The 26,952-nt window shown below is 41.1% G+C and overlaps 1 protein-coding gene across 3 annotated transcripts in view; it reads right to left on the bottom strand.

The window, feature by feature from the left end:
* LOC144688399 (exocyst complex component 6B) overlaps positions 1-26,952 on the bottom strand; it is a 623,897-nt gene that overhangs the window by 465,513 nt on the left and 131,432 nt on the right. For all 3 annotated transcript variants that reach the window (XM_078554888.1, XM_078554897.1, XM_078554904.1), the window contains exon 6: positions 18,909-19,113. In XM_078554888.1, the coding sequence (XP_078411014.1) occupies positions 18,909-19,113 (205 nt within the window). The remainder of the gene's footprint in view (positions 1-18,908; positions 19,114-26,952) is intronic.

Below are 26,952 nucleotides of genomic sequence, written 5' to 3'. Positions count from 1 at the left end.
TAATGGGAGAGCTGCTGGCCTGTGACTGGTCAGCAGCTCTTGGCAGGCAGGATTTCCACCCACCAGGTCCTGAATCCTGGGAAGGCCTGACACTGGCTAGTTAAGTGCCTGACAGACTGTTAATATAGTCATGACACCTGCAGAAGCAACGCAAGTTTCTCACTGGTTGAGAGCCAAAGGGCTTAGCCCATGTCAATTACAGTAAATGCTGCCCATGGTACCAATGCGTATTATCTAACACAAGCGTCAGCCTTTGCTCAGTGCAAATTCTCAACTGAGTTTGTGGGTTGAAGTGGCTTGAGCACATATCCTGGGCTGACATTTCAGTACGTTACTCAGGGATGTGGACATGAATGAAAGACCAGCATTTATTGCCCATCCCAAGTTACGTTGTGATGGTGGACTTTCTTCTTAAACTACTACAGCATAAACAACCTGATACAACTGAGTGATAGTCAGAATTATACAGGACAGGAGGAGGCTATTTGGCCCATCATGCCTTTGCCTCTGAAAGAGCGGTCCAATTCATCCCATTTTCTTGCCCTTTTCCCATAGAATTTCTCCTGGTTCTGTATTTATCCCATTCCCTTTTCAAAGTTATTATTGCATCTGCTCCCACCACTCTTTCAGACAGTGCATTCTATATCATAATTAGTGAGTTAAAAAACATTTTACTCTCCATTGACCTTTTTGCAAATTCTTTAAATCTGTGACTTGCAAAGCCATTTCAGTGGAAAGTCAAGTGTTAACAATGATATGGAACTGGACTCACATATAGGTCAGGCCAGACTGGTCAGAAGGACATGAGTGAATCATAAGACCATAAGACATAGGAGCAGAAATTAGGCCATTCGGCCCATCGAGTCTGCTCCGCCATTCAATCATGGCTGATAAGTTTCTCAACCCCATTCTCCTTAGGTTTTTATAACAATCTGACACCTTCTACACTGATTCTAAATTCTTAAATCACCATGGTGGAATTTAAACTCACGTTCTCTGAATTATGATATGGCAGATGGCTATAGCCAGGCTGACTGAATCCCAAAGGGAAACTTGGTCAAGCTATCACAACGATTTTGTAATTTGTATTTATTACGAGAAGGTATGTACACTAAAGTCAGAAGAGTCCACTACCACCTTTGGAGATTTTAAAGATTAAATTAAAACATTTATTAACAAAAGAAAATAAGTTAAATACATAAGCTTATAGTTATACAGTTAAACTTAGTCTTATAACAATTCCCAAAAGATTTCTACTTAACTAGACTCCCAACTACATACCCCTTTCAGGCAAAAGTCCAAATAGATTCTTGTTCTATAAAACATCCAGCAATATTACCACAAGCACCCATTGTTGCTATAAGGGAGGTATTTCACAGCTTCTGTCTCGACATAGGAACTCCAAGGCTTTTAACAAAACCTTGCACTCTGGACCAAACCAGCACTTCTCTGGGGTAGCTCAAGGCTGCTTTTCCCATGAGTCTATTTCACATAGTCCACCTCTCAAGATTTCACAGGGCCATTCATCATACAGCTTTTCATCTTACTTTAAATATATTTTCTCCCTTTTGATCTGTAATTCCCATTGTTTCACCCCTGCTTTGGAAGTTATTTTTCCCAGAATATAAAAATCTTTCATGCTGTCCTTACAGCCAGCACTTTCGGGAAAAATAAACTTAACAACTTTTCCTTATTTATCTTGTCAGTTGTAAAACATCTTATCATGTCCCTTTGAAAATCAAACAACCTCTTAACTTATCCACAAATGCAAATTCTGTTCACACTGTATCAGCCGAAACTTCATCTTTGATGATTCAAACCTTGCAGTCTGACCGTCTGTAGTTTAATTAAATTAGTCATATATACACAAGCCTGCTTCAGTATCCCACGGTAATATTAGGAAAAAAGATATTTCCTTTACAATTGCAAGTCCAGTAACAAGCAATACTTGTGGTTTTGTTACTGTGGTATGTTGGAGGAAACCCAGAGATCACCAGAAACAGTGTGGCCAAGGAGCAAATTACTGCAAAAACCTATGAGAGCACTAAGGCCCTATAATGCAGGACATACAGAAGTTTAAAAGAGCAGGGTGAATATTGATTAGACACACCAACATCGGGTTTAGTAAGCTTGTAGGTTGATGGAGGAAGCTGCACAGTTCTAACGTCCTGGGAAAGGCAGGGTTACAAAGGGACATCGGAAATAGGAACAGGCCATTCAGCCCATCGAGCCTGCTCTGCTATTCAAACAGATTATGACTGATCATGTATCTCTTATGCAATTTTTCCCACCATCCTCAATTCCCTTGATGTTATTAGTCTCCAGAAATCCATCGATTTCTGTCTTGAACATATTCAATGATTGAGCTTCTACAGCCCCTGGGGTAGAGAATTCCAAAGACTCACCACCCGCTCAGTGAAGAAGTTTCTCCTTTTCTCAGTCTTAAATGGACTGTCCCTTATTCTGAGACGGTGTCCTCCTGGTTCTTGACTCACCAGCCAGGGGAAACATCTGATCTACATCTAGCCCTGTAAGAACTTTGTAAGTTTCAATGAGATCACTTCTTTGAAACTGTAGAGAATACAGGCACAGTTTCCTCAATCTCTCCTCATAAAACAATCCTGCCATCTCTGGGATTAGTCTGGTGACTAATTCCCTCTATGGCAAATACTCCTTCCTTAGATAAGGAGACAAAAACTGTACACAATACTCCAGATGCGGTCTCACAATTGCAACAAGACATCTTTACTCCTGTATTCAAATCCCTTTGCGATAAAGGCCAACATACTATTTGCCTTCCCAATTGCCTGCTGCGTCCACACGCTAGCTTTTAGTGACTCATGAACAAGGGCACACAGATCCCTTTGGACACCAACACTTCCCAACCTCTCACTTAAGAAATATTCTGCCTCTTTTTTGTTCTAACAAAGTGGATAACTTCACACTTATTCACATTATATTCCATCTGCCATGTTCCTGTCCTTTCACTTAGCCTGTCCCTTGAAGCCTTCTTGCATTCTCATCACAGCTCACGCTCCCACTTAGTTTTGTGTCATCAGCAAATTTGGAAATATTACATTTGGTCCCCAAGTCCACATCACTGATATAGATTGTGGACAGCTGTGGTCCAAGCACTGATCCTTGTGGTTGTCATGAAGCTATTAATGTGTATAATATTTTGGAAAATATTTTTCTTTTAAAATAGAGGTTTAGTTTGTGGGTGCGTCTTAACTGGATTAAAGCCAGCTAGTCTGGGTACTTTGATATGTACTAGTTTTGAGATGTAAACAGAGAGGTAGAGCGCATTTGCATTTCTTGAATAGAGCATTCAAAAAGTGGGATGAAAAATGATGCCTATCTAGCAGATACCAAGCCATATGTTGATATTACTAATAAAATTGATGCTATGAAAGGGGTTTTATTGTTGGAGAGGTTTAGTTTAGGGATTGGTGATACAATGAGAATTCACATTCAATGGGCGGTGGTAAGTATAACAAGACAACCGTTTTGGGTGTGCAGAGCAGAGGCAATGTAAGGTCAAAAGGCAGCTGTAAACCTCCAACTATCTCCGCAAGAACCAAGGTGAAAAGAACCTCATTTTGAATTTGTAAGGTGAAAATGCTTTGCCTGATGTCTGATTACATCTATGGGTTGCTGTTGCCTTAATGGGGATTAGTTTGGGAACTTGTTAAAAGTGATGACAGTAATAATTTGAAGCCATGTGTATATATATTTTAACCTGCGTAAATTAATAAAATGTTTAATTTAGTTTAATGTAAAGCCTCGAGAACTGGAATTTAAAGTCGCATCTCAAACATAGCACTTAAAAGTATTGGTTATGACAGTTGTTTAAAGTTTCCCTCTGGGAATTTTAAATAACTCAGCTTTACCAACTGCATTGTCATAACAGCGGCACCCCACTAGTTATAGCCTACCATCCTGAGAATGGTCCATTTATTCCTACTCTCTGTTTTCTGTCTGTTAACCAGTTCTCAATCCATAGTAGTATTACCCCCCAATCCCACATGTTCTAATTCTGCTTACTAACCTCCTGTGTGCGACCTTATCGAAAGCCGCCAGAAAATTCAAATAGACCACATACACTGGTTCTCCTTGATCTATGCTACAAGTAACGTCGTCAAAAGACTCCCAACAGGTTTGTAAAGTATGATTTCCCTTGCATAAATCCATGTTAACTCTGCCAAATCATATCATTATTTTCCAAGTGTCCAGTTATCATATCCTTTATAATAGATTTTAACATTTTCCCTGCTACTGACATCGAACTAACAGGTCTGTTTTCTCTCTCCCTCCATTCTTCAATAGTGGGGTTACATTTGCTACTTTCCAGTTTGCAGGAAACTTTCCAGGACCTATAGAATTCTGAAAGATAACCGCCAATGCATCCACTACCTCTTTAGCAACTTCCTTCAACACTCTGGGATGCAGTCATCTGGTCCAGGGGATTTAACAACCTTCTCAAGGGCAATTATAGATGAGCAATAAAAATGATGGACTAGCCAGCGACCCCTATGTCCCGTAAAAGAATTTTAAAAAACAATTAATTTTTCACGTACTACCTCTTTATTAATACTAATTTCTTTCAGTTCCTCATTTTCACTAGTCCCTTGGTTCCCTAGTGTTTCCGGGAGATTTTCTGTATCTTCCTCTGTGAAGAAAGACACGAAGTAATTGTTTAGTTTCTCCGCCATTTCCTTATTCTCCATTACGAATTCTCCTGTCTCCACCTGCAAAGGACCCACATTTGTCCAAGCTAATCTTTTCCTTTTCACATACCTAAAGAAGCTTTCACAGTCTGCCTTTATGTTACTCGCTAGCTTGCATTCATATTCTCTTTTCCCTTTGTTTTTAATCAGTTTCTTGGTCTTCCTTCGTTGGATTCGGAATTGCTCCCAATCCTCGGGCTTACTTTTCCTGGCAATCTTACAAGCCACTTCCTTTGATCTAATGCAACCTTTAACATCACCTTTCCTGTTGGATTTTTGTGTTTTAGAATAATGTATATTTGCTATAGACCATGTAATACTTCTTTAAATACTAGCCACTGCCTGTGTACCGTCAAATCTTTTAGTGTATTGTTCCAATCCACCACAGCCAATTTGCTCCTCATACCTTCATAATTTCCTTTGTTCAGATTTAGGACCCTAGTTTCAGAATGAACTATATCACTTTCAAGCTGAATGTAAAACTCCATCATATTAAGGTCACTATTTCCTTATGGCTCCTTTAAAATGAAGTTTGTGTAGTTTCCATTGTTCTTATGAAAGTGTAGGTGTACAAGCTGTGGTTAGCTTTTAAAATCAACAATCATTCTGCAACGGCAATTAAAGAGACACAGAGGAGCTGTCTGAGGACTTTTAATCCAGTCTTGCTGAAGCTAGAGTAAGCAGACAAGACAACACACTTTTTGATCTCTTGAAGGATGTGATTCGTTGTTTCACTTACTATTTCTTTTCATGTCAAGATCTGTTGAACTCAAATCAGTATGGTTTCCAACAGTATAATTCCAATGACTTAGCACTCGCTGACATGTTTGATAGGATATCAAACTCCTTAGCACAGAAAGGACACATAGCAGGGGCTTTCATGGATTTCAGTGAAGCCTTCAACTTTCTAAACTACAATATCACGGGGTTAAAGGAACTGTTCATTCATGGTTCTAGAGTTACATTACAGACAGAAAGTAATTTACATGTTTTGGTTCAACTTGTTCCAATATATTGAGTATTAAGTGTGGAGTACCGCACGGCTCCATTCTTGGTCCGTTACTATTTCCTACATACATTAATGACATAGTAAATGCTTCTCCTGCCCTACACTAATATATCCTATTCACATTCTAGTGTAGAGGAACTTTCCTTCATTTTAAGTTGTGAACTGCCAAAATTGTCCACATTGTTTGGTAGCAATAAGTTATCCCCTAAATTTATACAGAACAAATTTTATTCACATCAAATCCAAAAAATCACCACTGAATAATTCTCAATTTAAAATGAAGATAGGTGGAGTTGATATTGAGAAAATGAAGAGTACAACATCATGGTCAATGAGTTTTTAAACTGAATGAGCAAACAGTAAGTGGCGATAAATGTTTCTCATTGCAGAAGAACATTGTTCAAATTGAGAAATCATTTGCTGGTTCAAACATTATTGACTGTATAAAATTATTTTCTTTCACAGCATATAACCTACTGTAACAATGTGTGGGCATACCACAAATCAAAAACTTATTTATTCACTTTAGAACTTTGAAAATTGAAGACATACTTTTTTTTGACAAAATGCCCTCCTTACATTCCGATTTCGTTCAACAAAATGTTTCAATTGAATTCTGCCTTTCAACAACTAGCCCCACCAGAAATTCTTGTAATGTATATCTGGTCAATCCAAAAACTGCTTTCACGCATAATTCAATAAGACACACTGGTCTAGGTGTGTGGAATTCAACATCCTGGATATACAAACCTGCTCAACAAAACTTCTGTTCATGTCTAAAGTGAAAAAAATTCTCCTTCCCCTATTCTTAGTGATTTTATAGTACCAAATATCTGACCATTGGTCTCTCTACTCCAAGGTAATTTTAAGTACTTGTCTTAATACTTGTCCATCTTGCTCTCCTTTTGAATCAGTACACTCCCATTGTAAATATGTAAAATCATGTATCGTAATTAACTGTAATTATCTCAGTATATAACATGAGGATTCAGCTTTCTGGCTTTCTTTCCTAATGATACGTCATGATCACGTATCTCCCTCTTTGACTCTGCCTTTCTCTCCCTCGAGGGGAATCAAGCTTCAGGTAAATGTTTACAACCTCCTCCTCCCATACGAACATATAACAACAATCCATACAGACTGAAGGATTTGAATCTCAAGTGTCATAAATGCTGTGATCATGATCATTTGTATTGTATGTGAAATGAATGGAAATAAATAAAAATAAAATAATAATGCTATAATTGGTAGCAACCTGTCATATGCACTACACACAAGGGACTGTGTTCTGTTACTTCACGATCTTGATTTAATACAGAGTACTAGACAGACATTTTGCTGTCTCCTAGTTCTTAAACTTGCATTAGAGGTAAAGGATATGTAAAATATTGTATAATACCATCCACATAGTGCAATGCCTATAAAAACCCAGCGTTTATTAGTAGTTTCCATGTAATTCAACGAGTCCTCTGACACCTGCAGGACGGATACAAATGACTACACATTGGATTGACCCAGTCTGATCAATAACAGCAGAGGTTGGGTGACAGAAAATAGGGGGAAAAAAAGGTCTGTACTATGTCATGAGTGATATAGTAGAATTCTGCACCCAAGCTTACGATCAACAATGCACTGGGTAGTCTGATTTTGACTTCTAACCAACCCAGTTCAAACTATTGTTAAGTGTGTACGTTGCAAGTCTCTTATATCACGTGACCCAGATCCTGGTGGATGGCCCACAACACAAATCCAACTTTAAATCAGAACTGGGTAACACTAATTTTGCAACCTCATTCAAAGACCAACCAGATGGCTGATGCAGGAGATGAAAAAAATGCCACACTGTAGCACTAAAGGTGCTTTTCCGAGGCACATCGTTGAGGCATTGTAGAGAGAGCATTGCGTTACATCTAATCTACAACTGCTAAATGCGGTGGAATAGAGGGAGCTTAAATGTATCTACCCCATGCTGAACCTTCCAAGGGAGTGTTTGATGGGACAATGTAGAGGTAGCTTTACTGTATAACTAATCCACGCTGTACGTGCCCTGGAATTGGTGATGGTAATACAAGGAGCTTAATGAGCGTGAATCGGGCTAACATTCACACAAAAATTCTCACAAAAATGTTTACAAAACTATTTTTTAAAAAAAAGAGAAAGGGTAGAGTACAAAGTGAAGGGAGCAAATGAGCATTAAAACTCATAGAGACAGCACAGAGTTCTACCGTCTGTTTTTGTACAAATCCCCTCTGCACGATATCTGTTTTCACTCCTTTCCCATGGCTGTTGAGCAAAGAAATTAAGAGAAAAAAATTGGCTCCTCTTATTTTTTTTCAATGTGAAGCAAAAAAAAAAACTCCTTTACATGCCTGCTGGCAAATGTAGTTCTCAACTTTGCCAGTTCCCGAAACCCACCATCTTAATCAGCATCACATAAAACTTAACACATGCTTTGAAATTTGCACCAGACTCTGGAAAAAAAAAGACATAGCCTCAAGGGTGTACTGCAAAAACCCGCAACTTCAGCTCCTGCCGCAATTATCTTTCAACTCTGGCTGAACCGGCCACAGACCCCGGCTGCCAAACGGAGGAAAGGTCACCAGGTCACAGCAGCCAACTTGCAAGGTCCGACAGGCAAGCCTTCTATTTAAAATGCATTCAGGATGAAGGGTATACCTTAACTTAAGAGTGCTCAAGGTGTACGAGTGCAAATGTAAGTGCGCCAAGTACACTTATTATACTCCAAGGGGGCTGCTTGTCACAATGTTGTGAAACACACACAATTTTTAAAAAAAAATTCACTCACAGGCTGCACGCATCACTGGTAAGAGCGATATTTATTGCCCATTCACTGACTGCCCTTGAGAAGGTGGTGGTGAGCCATCATCTTGAACCGTTGCAGTCCATGTGATGTAGGTACACCCACAGTGCTGTTAGGTGGCGGGAGTTTCAGGATTTTGACCCAGCGACAGTGGAGGAACATGTCATAAAGTGCAACATATCAGGCTTGCCAGCAAAGTTGAAGTCCATGGAATAAAAGGAAAAGTGCCAGCATGGATACGGAGTTGGCTAGGTGCCAAGAAACAGAGAGCAGTGGTGAATAGTTGTTCTTCAGACTGGAGGGAAGTATACAGTGCGGTTCCTCAGGACCACTTGATAGATAACAATGACCTAGACTTGGGTCTACTGGGCACAATTTCAAAATTTTCAGATCACACAAAACTTTGAAGTATTCAAAACAATGAGGAGCTTAGTGACTGCCTTCAAGGGGGCATAGATAGGCTGGCAGAAAGGCCATGGCAGATAAAATTTCGTGTAGAGGAGGGTGAAGTGATTAATTTTGGTAGGAAAAATTAAGCGAGGCATAGGATTACAAAGGATATAGACACAGAAACGTGTCATTCAGCCCACACAATCCATGCTGGTGTTTATGCTGCATTCGAGCCTCCTCCCATCTTTCCTCAACTAAATCTACCATTGTATACATCCATTCACTTTTCCATCAAATGTTTGTCTAAGTTATAAAAAAGGATATAGTCCGAAAGCGGGTGTAGGAGCAGAGGGCATATGTGCACAAATTGCTGAAGATGGCGGACGGGTTGAGAAAGCAAACAAACTTGCACTTTTCATGACCTCAGGACTTCCCAAAGCCAATGAGCTATGTTTGAAATGTCATCACTGTTGTAGGTAGGAAACAATTTACATCCCACTAACAGTTTTAAGATAATTCACCTTTGTGTTGATCGAGGGATAAATGTTGCCCAGAGCACTGGGAGAATGCCGTGCTCTTATTCAAATAGTGCCATGGGGCTTTTTTACATCCATCTAAAAGGGCCTCAAGTAATCGTCTCAATAAAAGATAGCACCTCTGATGCATTCCGCAAGTACTGCAGTGGAGTATCAAGCTGAATTATGTGTTCAAATATTTGGGGAAGAATTGAACCCACAACCTTCTGACAGAGGCAAGAGTGTGCTACCTACTGAGCTACAGCTGACACCATCAAATCTTTCACACCACCCAACAGCGGCCTTAGAACAATAAGTTTCCCAAAGATCTTCTCTCCACCTATACCAGTCTCACATTTTCCACCATCATGTAACATGTAAACGTAATGGGCTGAATACCTTTCTCAGTAAAAGTATATCACAAAAGCTAGCATTCTGACCCTCCAATCTACCACCATACATAGTTCCAGCCTAGAATCCAAGGCCAGCCACAGAGAAGTACCCAAATCGTGTCAGCAGAGATGCTATTTTCACCTCAGAATGTTTCAGGAGGTCAGGAAAATGTCTCTCCACAAAAGATGATAGTATGTGGAAATATCTGCTGAAAACCGTTGGGAACCATAAATAAAGAATGATAGAATAGTGCAGAACAGAAAGAGGCCATTGGAATCATCTGCATCAAGATGTGCAAAGCACAATCCTGTTAGTCCCACTTCACCGCTCTTTCCCCACATACCTGCAATTTCTTCTACAGCAAATATTTATCCAATTCCCTTCTGAAGGCTGTTACTGAATCTATATCCATCAACCTATCAACAGAATCTTAACACACAGGAGGCTATTCGGCCCATCATGTCTGCACCGGCTCTCCAAGTGAGCATTATGGCCTAGTGCCATTGCCTTGCCTTTCCTCATACACCTGCACATTGCTTCCATTCAAATAATCATCCAATGCCCTCTTGGACGCCTCAATTGAACCTGCCTCCACCACACTTCCAGGCAGTGCATTCCAGACCCAAACCACTCATTGTGTGAAAAAGTTTTTTTCTCACATCACATTTGCTTCTTTTGCAAATCACTTTAAATCTGTGCCCTCTCGTTCTTGATCCTTTTACGAGCAGGAACAGCTTCTCCCTATCTACTCTGTCCAGCCCCCCTCATGATTTTGAACATCTCTATCAAATCTCCTCTTAGCCACCTTCTCTCCAAGGAAAACAGTCCCAACCTCTCCAATCTATCCTCATAGCTAAAGTTTCTCATCCCTGGGACTATTCTTGTAAATCTCTTCTGCACTCTCTCCAATGTGCTCACAACCTTTCTATAATGTGGCACCCAGAACTGTACACAATATTCCAGCTGATATCTAACAAGTGTCTCACATAAATTCAGCATAACCTCTTGTACTCTATACCTCTATTAATAAAGCCCAGGATACCATATGCTTTAACTGCTCTCTCCACTTGTCCTCTTACCTTCAATGATCAATGTACATATAGACCCAAGTCTTTCTGCTCCTGCACCCCTTTCAAAATTTCATCCCTTATTTTTTATTGCCTCTCCATGTTCTTCTTACCAAAATGCATCACCTCACACTCCTCAGCATTGAACTTCATCTGCCACCTATCTGCCCACTCCACCAACTTGTCTATGTCCTCTTGAAGTTCCACACCATCCTCCTCGCAGTTCACAACACTCCTAAGCTTTGTATCATCTGCAAACTTTGAAACTGTCCCCTGCACACCGAGATCTACACAGGCAATGTATTCCAAATCCTAACCTGGTGTTGCGTAAAAAAAGCTTTTCTTCATGGAGCCTTGCTTTTTTTGCCAATCATCTTAAATCTGTGCCCTCTAGTTATTGATCTTTCAACCACTAAAAACAGTTTATCTCTATTTACTCTATCTAAATCCTTTATGATTTTGAAAACCTCTATCAAATCTCCTCTGAGCCTTCACTATTCAAGGAAAGCAATCCCAGCTTCTCCAGTCTATCCATGTAGCTGTAATCCCTCATGCCTGGAACCAGTTTAGTAAATCTATTCTGTACCTTCTCCAAAACCTTCACGTCCTTCCTAGGTCATGGCGCCCAAAATTGGACACAATTCTCAGGCTGGGGATGAATTAGCGTTTTATAACATCCTGGCTTTTGAAATTAATTCCTCTTAATTCATAAACATGTGTTACTCAAAATAACAACAAGGCAATTTTTGGCACAATTTCAATTCAAGTGAATGGATATTAAATAAGGTGGCTATAGAGAGGCCAGCACAGAATTGATTAGCTGAATGGCTGCAACATTTCTCAAGTGGAACGTTTATGATTCTAATGGTAAGGAGGATAAGATTTGCTTTTATATACCACCTTAGAATAGCTTCATGGCATGGAAAAAATCCTAGAGTCAACAATGAATGGGTTTTGAAGGGAAGAGAGCTGCACTGTCAGAGGTGCCATCTCCCGTCTGAGACGTTAGACTCAGGCTCTTGCTGCCCAATCAGGTGGACACAAAAAAAACCCACTACATTATTTTGAAGAGTCAGGCAGTTCTCACTGGTGTCTTCGCTAATGTTTATCCCTCAAACAACATCACTAAAATCAATTATCCGGTCACTTATCTTATTGCTGTTTGTGGGGTTTTACTGTGTGCAAATTGGTTGCCGTTATTTCCTACTTTACAACAGTGACTATACTTCAGCTGCAAAGCTCACTGGGGATGTCCTGAGGTCTTGAAAGGTGCTACATAAATGCGGGTTGTTTCTTAAGATCTTTGGGGAGGAAGTTCCAGTGCACGTCAATTGGAATTACATCCACTGATTGTGGAGTAGGAAACAGGGAAAAACTCTGGCCGTCAGGTGAGTAAAGTGTGCATATATAGGGACATATGGGTGGAGGTAGGGTCAAGAAAAGCCCTGGAGGCAATTTAAAGGCACAATAATTATCTCTGTCTACTTGTCAAATCTGGAATTAAAAATCTCATGATGACCTTGAAAACATTGTCAGTTGTTGTAAAAACCCATCTGCTTCACGAATGTCCTTTAGGAGAGGAAATCTGCCATTCTTACCTCATCTGGCCTACATGTGACTCCAGACCCACAGCAATGTGGTTGACTCTTAGCTGGCCTCTGAAATGGCCTAGCCAACCACTCAGTTCTCAAGGGCAATTAGGGATGGGCAATAAATGCTGGCGTAGCCAGCGACGCCCACATCCCACGAACAAATTTTTGAAAATCATGCAGGGCGAGTAGAGCTTGGGTTCAGTCTGGTTGGAATCAGTAATTCTCCCAGTTGATCTCCAGTTGTTTAAACAAAAAATTCTGTATTATAGTCGATCATTTTAAATGGGTCTCTGAGGTCATATTACCCTCCTTGAAAAGGAGTTCCAAGGGCCAGGCTCTCTCTTTAACTGAAAGCCATGCTTTTTTTTTTCAAGAACAGTTAACTATTTTCCGGCAGTATAAACACTTCAGGCGTGTGTATGGTTTTGAAGCTAACTTGGGAATTTTTTTTTGAGAGTTTGTCTATTTCTGGAATATTATCTTCCCACTGGTGGTTTCGGCAATCTGCCATCAGCAAACCACTTGAAAAGTGCAATGAGAAGGGAGATAATTGCAGCGTGTTTTCAAAGTTGAAAACAACTCTGTTTGCTCGCACTTCATCCAACCCATTCTTTTCTAAAACAAATGTTATTCTTAGATCACTGGCAAGGGTGCATTAATTGTTCGTCCCTTGCTGCCATTTCAGAGGGTATTAAGAGTCAGCTGACTTATTGCTAGACTAGAGTCAATCATATGAGACAGAACAGATAATGGTGGCAGGTTACCTTCCATGAAGAACATGAAGGACAACTAGGGCTTCACAATCAAATAATTACCAGATTTATTCAGTTCAAATTCACAACTTGCCAAGATTGGATTTGAACTTATCATCTCTTGTTTGCTAGTCCAGTGTCATGACTATTGTAATATTACCATTGTAATATTTCTTGAGTTCTCCTATTAATTGCTTTTAAATTTTGTATAAATTCATTCACAATATCTCAATCTTAAATTCAAGACAAGATGGAGGCAGGTGGAGGGAAGGGAGCACCACAGCTTCAGGCTCAGAAGGTGAAAATTAAATAGCTTATATTTAGCTACTTTACATCGAAAGTAGCAAAGTCAGAGAATCGACTGTAGGGTGAAACAGAGTCAGCAAATTCAAGGAGTAACTGAACAGGTGTTCTGTGGAGCAAAAGAGTTGCAGGGCATGTATGTTGATTGGGAAACGTTCTAAATGTTGTACTGGTCATCTGGACTCTGAGTTCATAGCAATTTGTAATGCAGAGCCAGAGATTCTGGAGTGAGAAAAAAAAACTATTTGCACATGTATGATTCCTCTCCTCCACTCTTTTTCAGACCTAAAAGGACCTGTTCACTGTCTCACCTCCCGTTAAACTTACAAACTCCCTTTCTCAACATCCACATGTTGTATCCTGAATACATTAACAGCACATTGAAAGGCCTTTTTGGAAAAATAAGTACAGCAAGTATCCTGTTTTCCTGAGGAGACACGAGAATACTTTTCACGAACCAAATAGTTACAATCTGGAATATACTGTCTGAAAAAGCGTTGGAAGCGGATTCAATAGTAATTTTGAAAAGGAAACTGGGTGAAGATTTGAAAAGGAAAAATTGTTGTTGTGGGGGGCGGGGGGGTTGATGTGAGAGAAGAGCAATGGAATGGACTAAGTGGATAGCTATTTTGAAGCGCTGGCATGAACACGATTGGCGCAACAGCTTCCTCTGTGCTGTATGGTCCGACGAATGCACTGCTGAGTATCACTGCAGTTCAAGCGGTCACAGCATGATATTTCGCATACCCACCATTAACTGAAATCTTAGTGATAAGATCAGCCCTGTAATGAGGCACACGAGTTATTCCACACATTTAGGAAGCCTTGCTTATAGCCACCAACACCAGACTGGGTCAATGCATAACTCCAAAACTGAGAGAGAGAGAGAGAGAGAGAGAGAGAGAGAACTGTATTTGCAAAAAGAAAAAGAAGAAGGCAGCCAGTGCAGTGTAGTTAGAGTTTTCTGAGTGCAACAGGTTAGTTTCTAATATTCAGCAAACAGACATATGTAAAAGAAAATGTGTTCTATGTCTGATCTCAAATTTCTAATATTTAAAACTGGATACCGAAGAGAGAACATGAAAGAAAGAAAACCATTTATCACTTTACTTTTAAAAAAAAATGGTGAACAGTATGCTCATAAATCAGTATGTCTTGTGTCAGATCTGTTGAATGGAAAATTTCAGCTACTCAGTGTCACCATCAAGCACCCTCAGGTGAGATACATGGGTCAGACCTAGCCTAACAGCTTCTTAACTCTTCCACAAGGTGCCTCAGCTCTGACCTTAGAACAGTGCCCAGATTTTACCACGTGTGACTTGCTTCCATTTCACGAAAGGATACAGGACAGCTGATGTGGGAAATCTAAAACATTCCCAGGTCCACCCCGCTGGGAGGTAGATTAAAGCCACACCAAACTTATTTTATCTTTAAACCTGACAGCCAGCAGGTAGAGAAGGCTTTGATCTCCATCAGTCTGGGTTACATTCAAAAGCAAAGCTGAAAACAGTGTTTAACCCACTGTACCATATATTCCCCTGGTTCTGAGAGACAAAAAAAAGGCAGGAGAGCACAAAAGGAAAAAAAAAGATTTGCATTTACATAGCTGCTACGCAACCTCAGGGCCACTCAAACTACTTTACAGTCAATGTAATACTGTACATTCACTGTTCCAACAGAGGAAATTGTGCCTATTTGCACACAGCACGCTCTCATGAAATGCGACAATGACCATGTTAATGACATTGGTTGAGGGATAAATGTTGTGCAGGACAATGAGGAAAACTCTCCTGCTCGTCTTCAAAATAGAACTTCCTTTATGTCCATCTGCGGGGGAAGTACAGGGCCTCAGTTTAACACTTGCCTGAAAAACATCGTCTGACAGGGCAGTAATCTCTACTGCATTGTGGTGTCAGCCTGGATTACGTGCGCTCATCTCTGGAGTGGGGCTTGAACCCCTGATCTTCCTACTCAGAGGTGAGGGTGCTACCCATTGAGCCATGGCTGACACAATATTAAACTCAATCTTTCCCAGTGATTCTACTTTAGAACTGTGAGCTGTACAAGCACCATATTTGCTTATAACCATCAGGTGACTGTTGTCCAATAAAACCCGTCATGTTATAGCAGGAGAGTGCACAGGACCACACTGGCTGCCTAGGAATTCAGTTATTAAATTAGTTCCTGTTTAAAAAAACACAAGCTGCTTGAAGCCTGAGTAGCATGTGAAGGTCTCAGTTTACTAGAAAAACCATGGATTTGGGGATGGGGGCTTCTCTGTTCCCATCACAGTACAGTTGGCATCTCTCATTTGGAGCCTGCATTTTATGGTAGGACTCACGTTTCTTCTGAGGATTACAGGTGACTGGGGATGAGACTTCTCAACTCTCCAGAGGTTTACTCGTAGCAGCTTCTACTCTAATAAAGCTACAGTAAATGAGCACACCGTACATATGAATTAGGAGAAGCAGGCCAATCGGCCCCTCAAACCTGCTCCGTCATTTGATAAGATCATGGCTGATTTGAATGTTGCCTCAACTCTACCTTCTTGTCTGCCTCCTGTAAAACTTGACTCCATCGTTAACCAAGAACCTAACTCGGCCTTAAATATATTAAATGACCCTGCCTCCACTGCTCTTTGAAGAAGCAAATAGGCAAACGACCCTCTAAGAGAAAAAAATTCTCATCTCCATCCTAAATGGGATTTATCTTATTTTTAAACTATGTCTGGCTCTGGTCTCGCCAATAAGTGGAAACATCCTCCCAGTATCCAGCCTGTCAAGTTCCCTTAGGATCTTATATGCTTCAATAAGTTCGCCTCTCATTCTTCTAAACTCCAATTGATACAGGCCCAACCTGCCCAACCTTTTCTGCGAAGATTACCCCTGCCTGCACCACCCCATCCCAGGAATCAGTCAAGTGAACATTCTCTGAACTGCTCCTAATGCAATTTTATCCCTTCTTAAGTAAGGAGGCCAAAGCTGTACACAGTACTCCAGATGTGGTCTCACCAAGGCTATTAATAGTTGTAGCAACACTTCCCTACTTGTATATTTCATTCCCCTTGCAATAAATGACAACATTCCATTTACCTTCCTAATCGCTTGCTGTACCTGCATACTAACATTTTGTGATTCATGTACCAGGACATCCAGATTCCTCTGTACCGTAGGATTCTGCAGTCTCTCCCCATTTAAATAATATCCTGTGCTTTTCTCCCATCTGCCAAATTTTTGCCCACTCACTTAACCTATCTATATCCCTCTGTAGACTCTTTACTAATCCTCTATCTATACCAATAATTTCCCCCTACACAATGAACTCTTATTTTGTGATGTAACCTTTGATGTTGCACCTTCTGGAATGCCTTTTGGAAATATGTGCACCACATCTACAGGTGCCCCTTTATAAGATTAGACAATGATCAAGGTCTGCATACCTGGTACATATGAATATATGAATTAGGAGGAGTAGGCCACTCAGCCCCTCAAGCCTCCTCCTCCATTCAATACAATTATGGCTGATCTAATTTTAACCTCAACTTCACATTTCTGCTTACTCCCAATAACCTTTCACCCCCTTACTTATCAAGAATCTAACTACCTCTGCCTTAAGGATATTCAAGGGCTCTGCCTCAACCACCTTTTGAGGAAGAGAATTGTAAAGCCTCACAACCCTCAGAAAAAAACATTTTCATCTCTGTCCTAAATGGGCAGCCTCTTATTTTGACACAGTGACCCCGAGTTCTAGATTCTCCCACAAGAGGAAACATCCTTTCCACATCCACCCTGTCAAGTCCCCTCACAACCTTATATGTTTCAATCAAGTCACCTCTTATTCTGGTGAGATTAGATGCTGCCCAAAATCTGCATCTGTGGAGCTTCCAATCACCTCTCCCACCCAACTCAAGCCCCTTGCTACAATTGGACTCTAACCCTGTCTGCATCGTTGATTAAGTTTTACAGGGACAAACGAGAGATAATCTGTAATTATCTGTAAGGATTGTGAATTTCCTACATACCATGAACCCAGTGAGGTACAATGATATTTTTGGGAATTTTATTAATTTAAAACAGATAATATAGACGACAACATGAGATCAATTCTCAAATGTGAGAGACAGCAACCCACTTAATTTCTACATTCAGACAATGGGTCTACTATTGTTCAGACTCCAGATCACCATTCACCTTCCTCTCATTGATTTGCACCAATGATGGAATGTCCATGCATTCTGGAATTCTCTTCCCAAACATTCACTGCCATACCTCCAGCCCTTTTTTGCTTAGAGAAAGATCGTGCCTTCCTGAACAATATTCAATTCTCCTCTCCACCTCCATGTAAACTTCTTGGTTACACCTTGCTTCTTAAAACATGCTGTATCATTACGAAAACAGGAACAGAAAGAGGCCATTCAGCCTCTCAAGTCTGTTCCACCATTCAAGTAGATCATGGCCGCTCTCTATCTTAACTCCATCGACCAACCTTAGTTCTATAACCCATAAACTAAAAAAATCTATCAATTTCAGTTCTGAAATTTTCAGCTCTCAGCCTCAACAGGTGTTTTGGATGGAGAGAATTCCAGATTTCCACTACCCTTGGTCTAGTGGAAATAGATGTTGGGTTATACAAATAAGTCCCACGTTTGTCTGCTTCATCCTTAGTGGGCCCAATTCTGATAATATAGCAAGCTTGTAGATTAAATGACCAAAAAAAGAACAAAAGAATCCAGGCTCCATACTAGATGAAACTTGCCCCAATGGTTTCAGTGTTAAGCATGGGAACGAGGATGCCATTCAGTTCCTTCGAGACTGTTCTACCATTCAGTTAAATCATGGCTGATCTGTGCCTCAACTTTATTTAACCACCTTCGATCCATAGCTCTTAATACCCTTAACTACACAGAAGTCTATTGATCCCAGCCTTAAAAGCTCCAATTGTCCTCCGGCATCCTCTGCAGTCTTTGAGGAGAGGATTCTAAAATTCCACTACCCTTCACTGAAAAAGTGATTCTTGATTTCGCTTCTCAATGGCCTAGTTCTAATTTTGAAATAATACCTCTTTGTTCTGGATTTCCCTAACGGAGGAATTAGATTTACCGTATATTCTCTAACTAACTCCCTTTATCATTTTAAACACCTCAATTAGATCGCCTTTTAAAAAAGCTAAACTCAAGTGAATACAAGCCGAGTCTATGCAACCTGTCTTCATAACATAACCCTTTTAGATCCTGGTGTTAGTCTGCAGGACGTGCGCTGGACCCTTTTCAGTGACTAACCGCATCCTTTTAACTCCTGTCACGAAGGCATGGTGGTGTCTGTGTGATGCGGCAAACTCACCTGTTTCATGGCGGTCTCTCCGATTTTGTCGGAATGCTTTCGGATGCTCTCCAGGAAGTCCTTCAAATCAGACATGGAAACTTCCTTTATCTCCTCTCGTAATCTGGGGATATCTTCCACCATTATTGTACAGAAGCGATAGGGATTCACCCGAGGCAAGAATGTGTGTTCCATGTGCTCCATAGTCTTCAATGCAGGATAATGCCTAGTGGGAAGAGTGGGGGCGGGGGGGGGGGGGGGGGGGGGAAGTGTGATAGAAAGAGTACAAGAGAGAATGAGAGAGAGTGGGGTGGGGAGGAGAAAAAGGGAATTGGAAATCAAACAAAGAGGAACATTGGTCAGTTAGGTTTCTTTTAATTTCACTGTGTCAATTTTGTCACCTAAATCCCAAAGGACTTTGACTCCTCTTCAGTTTCACAGACTTTTATTGCCCAGCCCTAGTTCCCTTGAAAAGGAGGTAGTGGACCTGCTTCTGCCTTTGATAGAAGACAGTGGCTTGCGAGGCAACCACAGAGGGCGGTTAAGAGTCAACCACAGTGGTGTGGGACAGAAGACACACATATAGGCCAGACCAAGTAAAGGCTGCAGGTTTCCTTCCTTTTGTGAACCAGTTGGGTTTTTAACAGAATACAACAGCTTTGTGGTCACTTTTACTGACACAATTTTTTTTACGTCCAGAAATGCAGTTATTGGTATCTGGGAAAAGCAACAGCACGAGAGAGTCAAAGAGCCATGGGATGAACAATCCACAAATTTGCTGTTGATGCTTTTGGCCAAAGGAGGATGTTGGCCAGGAGATGCCTCTGCTTTACTTCAAATGGTGCCATGGGGCCAGGCGCCACTTGAGAAAAGAACTTGGTTGCAGGGAAACAAATCAAGAGCGCATCCAAAAATTACTCGTCTATTGGGAAGAATGCATCGGTAATAGAAAATATCCACATTTATCAAAGAAATAAAGCAAATGCTTCGACTGCGTTGTGCCAGACAATAAAATTGAAACAAAGCATTCAAAATAGTGAATCACTTTCAATAACCATAACTCTTACAAATCCTTTCACCTGTTACATTGTTCTCTGACCAATGTTCAATGGTTCAATTTTAAAATTCTTAGCATCGCTTTTCAAATCCCTCCATGACCTCCCACTCCCGATCTCTATAACCTTTACCTCTGCATTCACAAGAAACAAGAGCAGGAGTAGACCATATGGCCCGTCAAGCCTGCTCCGCCATTCAATAGGATCATGGCTGATCTCAGGCTTTAAATCCACTTTCCCATCCGCTCCCCATATCCCTTAATTCCTTGCGCAACTAAAAATCTTTCTATCCCAGCTTTAAATGCATTCAATGATGGAGCATCCACAAACCTCTGGGGTACAGAATTCCACAAACATTTAAATGAAGTAATTTCTCCTTATCTCAGTCCTAACTGATCAGCCCCTTATCCTGGGCGTGTGTCGCCATGCTCTAGATTCCTCAGCCAATACAAACAGTCTCTCAGCATCTAGCCTATCAAGCCCCTTCAGAATCTTGTATGATTCGCTGAGGTCGCCTCTCATTCTTCTAAACTCCAAAGCGCATAGACATAACTTACTCAGCCTCTCATCATAGAACAACCCTCTCATCCCAGGGATTAATCTCGTGAACCTTCACTGTTCCACCTCCAAGGCCAGCATATCCTTCCTCCAATTCTGGCCTCTAGCACTTCCCCAATTTTTATTGTACCACTATTGATGGCCCATGCCTTCAGCTGCCTAGGCCCTAAGGCTCTGGAATTCTCTCCCTAAACCTCAACAGCTCTCTCCTCTCTTTTAAGATGCTCTTTAAAACCCACATCCTGCCCTATATCCCCTTGTGTGACTTGGTGTCAAATTCTGTTTGCCAGCGCCTTGCAATGCCATGGCATACAAGGCTATAGGCCTAGTTCTGGAAAATGAGATTAGAATAGTTAGGTACTTGTTTGATCAGCGCAGACTCGATGGGCCGAAGGGCCTTTTTCTGTGGTGTAGACCTCTATGACTCTAACGTTCCTGTGAAGTGACTTGTAATGTTTCAGCACATTACAGGCACTACATTGTTGTCGTTGGACGAAATTGTCATTCTACGTCAGCAACATCCCCAAAACAGCAATGAGATTAAATCATTAGTTAATCTATTTTTGATGGTGTGAGCTGAGGGAGGAACGTTGACCAAGAGAGTGAGAGAACAGCCCAGTTATTTTTTTCAAATCGTGGTTAAGAGGTTTTCTTTTGCCTATGAGAAAGGTGCCTCTGTTCAATCTCTCATCCGAAGATTGCAGCTCGAACTATGCAGCACTCCCTCAATACTAGATTTGTGACCCACATGCTGATGCGGAGTTCAAAATCACAGCCTTCCAGCCTTCTCTTCTTCACGCACCCCCACCACCTCTTCCCCCCCGCCACCCCCCACCGTCACCTACAGCTTATTCTCCTGGTCTAGTTTCTGTTTCTATATTTCAGTTCAGAGACAGTAAAAAAAAAAGCTTTCAGAAGTGAAGGGTTTTTTTTTAGTGATTGCCTTTTTCTTGTGAAGAGGGCAGGTAATGGGGAAAGGCCATGCAATAATTTGTTTACAATCTAAACTAAACTGGAGCCTTGCTTCCAATTTTCCCCAACTGAAACTTATTTTCCTGCAAAAAAAAAACAAATTTAAAACTTAATCAGTCACAGAAACTTAGTCTTTAAGCCAAAGTGAAATTTAAAAAAAACAAATATTTTCTTTGCATAACAGCATTACATATCCAAATGGAGATTAGGGGAAAAAACAAAAAACAAATGTTCACATCAAATTATATTCTACGGCTGGTAAATCGCTTGGAGATACTTAAAAGCATGTCAGCCTTCATGATATGATGAGTTTAAGCATCAATCCGAAGGATTATACTCATTACTGCTAATCCAAGTTTCTGCAAAGCCCCCTCCTCTCCACACGTCCACAATCAGCTCCAACAAAGCCTGGGCTTTAATATCATTACAGTCTGTTTCCTCTTTCATTTGAAGACGTCAGCAATTACTGCTATGAAACATTATTATCCCTCCATCTGTTAACACAGCAGAAACCCCCCCACCTTTTTATCCAAAGCTCCTTATCTCAAATTATATCTATCAAGTAACGAAAGCCTTTCAGCACATTTACAAGGTCCTGACTGTTGGTCCTTTAGGTCAATATTGGAAATTAATCTGAGTTAAATCCTCTCTTGCAGCATTCCCCACCCCCCACCCCAACAATCTCCAGTGTTAAGTACTTTATTGATTAAGGCTCTTATTAACATCGGGGCATTGACCTCCGAGCTCGCACAAACAGCAACAGATTTAGAGGGGGGTAAATACTGGGCAACAGATGCTCTCCGAAATGGCATGCTCCTAAGGAGATGGCTGTGTGTCCTGTCTCATTTTGAGCTTCCTACTATAAAATTTCCTGTCCCACTGAGCTTCCATCTGACTTGACAAATATCTGTCTTGTGAGCCAAACCAGTGAGCACTCAGGGAATGCACAACACAAATGCAGTTAACATTGAGTAGACATATATCACAGCACTAGGCCATTCAGCCCAACCAGTTCTTGCCAGTGTTTGTGCTCCAGTCAAACCTTCTCTCAGATCACCCTACCAGCATAAACTTCTAGCCTTTTCTCCCTCAAGTGTTATCTAGCTTCCCCTTAAATGCCTTTTTGCTATTCACTTCGTTCACTCCATGTGATAGCAAGTTCTACATTCTACCCACCCTCTGGGTAAAGAAGTTTCTGCTGATAGAAGGCAGCAAGTTCTGGAAATGCATGACGCATTGCCATCAATTTTAAGGGAAATTCCCTAAGCAAGTTCCAGTGGTGCTTCAGCAACAGGTTGTGACCGATGGGGCACAGTAGCAGCAGCGCAATCCGTACCACTGTAATGCCTGCTGCATTATGAGTAACACCACTGGAAAACTGAAATAAAAACAGCAAATGTTGGAAATACTCAGCAGGTCAGGCAGCATCGGTGAAGGGAGAATTACAAGTTAACATTTAAGGTTGATGCCCTGGTCGACTGAGTATTTCCGCATTTTCTGTCTTTATTTCAGCACCGACAGCATTTTGCTTTAGTGCCAGCAGAAATCTAATTACAAACTGAAAACAGAATATGCTGAAAAATATAAAGCAGGTAATTGACTCAAAGAGAAGCGACATAAGAACATAAGAAATAGTAGGAGTACATCATGCAGCTCCACCATTCAATACGATCATGGCTGATCTTCGGCCTCAACTCAATTTTCAAGCCCACTTCTCGTATCCCTTGATTCCCTGAGACCAAAAATCTGTCTAACCCAGTCTTGAATATACTCAACGATGGATCATTCGCAACAGTCATGGATAGAGAATTCCAAAGATCCACAATCCCGAGTGAAGAAATTTTTCCTCATCTCAGTCCTAAATGATCGCCCAATTATCCTGAGGCTGTGCTAGATTCTCCAGGCAGGGGGAGCAACCTCTCAGTGTCTACCCTATGAAGCCATGTCAGCATCTTGTATGTTTCAATAGGATCATCTCTCATGCTTCTGAACGCCAGAGAATATAGATCCAAATTACTCAGTCTTTCATCACAGGACAACTCTCTCAAGTGACTCTGCAGCACATTGGGCTGATGTGGTCAACAGGAAAGCAGGGTGTCTTCCCTCATCAACCAATTGCCTCACGCCTTCAGGTGGGAGTGAAGAGGTGGGACAGTCTGTCAGAAAGGGACCACCCACCTACAACCTCCTAATATTTGACTGTCACGCATCAGCTCATAATGTATAAGGTGGCATACAACTGGGAAGTATTTTAAATTGATCCTCTCTTATTCTGCTCCAGTTATGGTCTCTAGCTTTGAAATGTTTGTGAACATAAAGAGCATCAGTGCATTTTGGTCAATTCACTGTTGGGATGCGGGTGTTGTACATAAGACTAGAATTTATTGCCCATTCCTCATGGGCCTGAACTGAGTGTGTGCCCGATCACTTCAGAGGGCAGTTAACGGTCAACCGTATTGGTCTGGGCCTGCAGTAACATATAAGACACACCAGATAAGGCCGGCAGCTTTCCATCCCTGAAGTACAAGTGAACTAGTTGAGATTTTATGGCAATCAGACAGCTTCATGGACGCTGCTCCTGATGATGGATTTTTCTAAACTGAATCCATGTTCCCTGGATTATTAGTACAGGCTTCTGTATTACTATTCTGGTCATATAACCGCTACTCTATCACATCCTCCAAGGGGAAGGCTTCCCAGACTTGTTTTGAGCGTCCTCCATTTGTGATACATAAAAGTTACAACACGGAAACGATCCATTCTGCCCAGCCAGCTTGTGTCACCATTTACACTGGGAGCAAGCAAAGTAGCTCCAACCAGCCAGCTCCCGTATCCCTTCAACTCATTTCCCTTCACTTTGCTGAGCTGGCATCCGAGACCCAGCTAACTTGTGCAAAAATGCAAAAGGTGAAGAAGATGGCTACACATCACAAATCAAAACAGGCAGGGCAGGGCAGGCCTGCAAAATTCTAAAAAGTTTACCGATTAGTTTGCATGGGTTCGAGGCATTCACCAAAGAAATACCTGTGTAGTCCGGCGTAACTTCAGTATGAGTCTGCAGTAGCCCCATAGCTCCAGGCAGGATAAATAAATACAGAAAAACAGATGCCACAATTAAAGACTTAACCGCTCCATTGTACTGTGTTTATTTGGTTGATCTAATAGGCAGATACCGTCCTCAACCTATTTAACCATACACACCAGAAGGTCCAAGATTTGACTGCTACGAAAGCTCGGCATTTGTATTTCATGATCTCAGAACATTCCAAAGCGTTACAGCCAATAAAGTACTTCCGAACTGTTGTCAATTGTTGCAATGTCCGAAACATAGCAGCTAATTTGCACGCAGCAAGCTCCAACAAACGGTAATGATGCAACAACCAGACAATCAATTTCAGTAATGTTGATTAAAAGCTAAGTATTGGCCAGGACACAGTAGTTACTCCACTGCTTCTTATTCAAATGGTGCAATGATATCTTTTGAATCCAATAGGGATGTAAGGATAGGCGGGGCCCCGATTTAACTAAAAGGCGGCATGTCCAAAAGTGCATCACTCCATCAGTAGTGCGTTGTGAGCATCAGCCTAGATTCAGCGACTGAAAATAGCTCTGATTGAGAAAACCGATACTTTAAAACTCCAGGTTTGCGGAACACAACTGTGGTCGACCTGACTGTGACCCAGAACTTACATGAACTGGTTTATTGCACATACTCTATCTAAATACAGTGAAAACCATTATTGAGACTGCAGAAATATAGAAATGCTTCTAGTTAGTATTTCTGAACAGCAAGACCCACTTATTTTTCCAGGAGCTGTATAAATCATTGTTCTTTTCCTCTTCAAATAAAAACATAGGGTTACTGCAGTACTGTAACAATTTAGGATTGGACAGTCAAAGCTGCCTGGAAACTCAACTCATAACTGTGGCTTTGGCAATCTTTCAATTTCTTTATAAGTAACTTATGTAACTATTTTCTTTTGAGGAAAAGGTTTCAGTGATTTTCATAACAGTGTTCCTAAAACACTGCAATTCAGAAGAACCCATTGTGGCATTTTAATAGTCTGTCCGCGTACTTGTAAATGCTCAAGTTAGTCTACTCAGAGAATAATTCAATGTCTTGAGGGCAGGGGAGGGCAACTCAATGCGTGGAGTAACGTCGAGCCTCAGAAACCTCACCAAGACTCAGGAGTTTCAAAGCACTTCATACATGAGTTACCTGGAACTTGAGGACTGTTGTGGTGGCAAGCACAGCAGCAATTGCATGTGCAGCAAGACACTACTTGCAGCAATAAGAGATGAACATCCAATTAATCTATGGTGCAGGATGAGGGAGGAATGTTGATCAGGGCACCAACAGAATGTTCAGCTCTTCTTTTGAAATGATCTTCAATATTAACTGAACAAGCAGGTGTGGCCTCAGTTAGACATCTCATCTGAAGGATAGTACCTGCAACGATGCAGCACTCCCTTCAAATTAGTTAGGCGGCAATGTAAACTGAGAATACACAACGAGGTGCAAAGAGATGTAGACATGTTAAGCGACTGGGCAACAAGGTGGCAGTTATAAGTTTGGGGAAGTATGAGGTTATTCACTTTGATAGTAAGAATAGGCAAACAATTTTTTTTTAAGTGCAAAACTTTTAAATTGTTGATGTTCACACTTGGGTGTATGTGTACAAGGAACATTAAAGGTCAGCATGCAGGTACACCAAGCAACTCAGAAGGCAAATCATTAGGAAGTCTTGTTACAATTGTATAGGTTCCTAGGACAAGAGCTGTCCAATGATGAGAAGCTGAGGAAACTGGGCAAATACAGTCTGGAGTTTAGAAGAATGAGAATTGATCCTGTTGAAACAAACAAGAATCTGAAGGGTATTGAAAGCGTAGACAGAGAGGTTGTTTCCCCGGCAGGAAATCAAAAAACAGGGGTACAGCCTCAGGATAAGGGTGGCAGATCATTTAGGACTGAGATGAAGCTATTGCTAAGGATGTTACAGGGCACTTGGAAAAATTCAGGGTAGTCAGGCAGAGTCAACATGGTTCTGTGGAAAGGAAATCATGTTTAATCAATTTATTGGAGTTATTTGAAGGAATCACATGTGCTGTGGATAAAGGGGAACCAGTGGATGCACTGCACTTAGATTTCTAGAAGGCGTTTGATAAGGTGCCACATCAAAGGTTATTGCGGAAAATAAAAATTCACGGTGTAGGAGGTAACATATTAGCATGGATAGAAGATTGACTAGCTAACAGGAAACAGAGGGTAGGCATAAATGGATCTTTTTCTGGTTGGCGGGATATAATGAGTGGTGTGCCACAGGGATCAGTGCTGGGACCTCAACTTTTCACAATTTATCTAAATGACTTGGATGAAGGGACTGAAGATACGGTTGCTAAATTTGCTGACGAAACAAAGACAGGTAGGAAGGTAAGTTGCGAAGAGGACGCAAAGAGGCTACAAAATGACATAGAGGAGC

The sequence above is a fragment of the Cetorhinus maximus genome, chromosome 1 (assembly GCF_964194155.1).
Source record: "Cetorhinus maximus chromosome 1, sCetMax3.hap1.1, whole genome shotgun sequence".
Classification (NCBI taxonomy): domain Eukaryota; kingdom Metazoa; phylum Chordata; class Chondrichthyes; order Lamniformes; family Cetorhinidae; genus Cetorhinus; species Cetorhinus maximus.
This window is presented reverse-complemented; position numbering and strand designations above follow the sequence as displayed.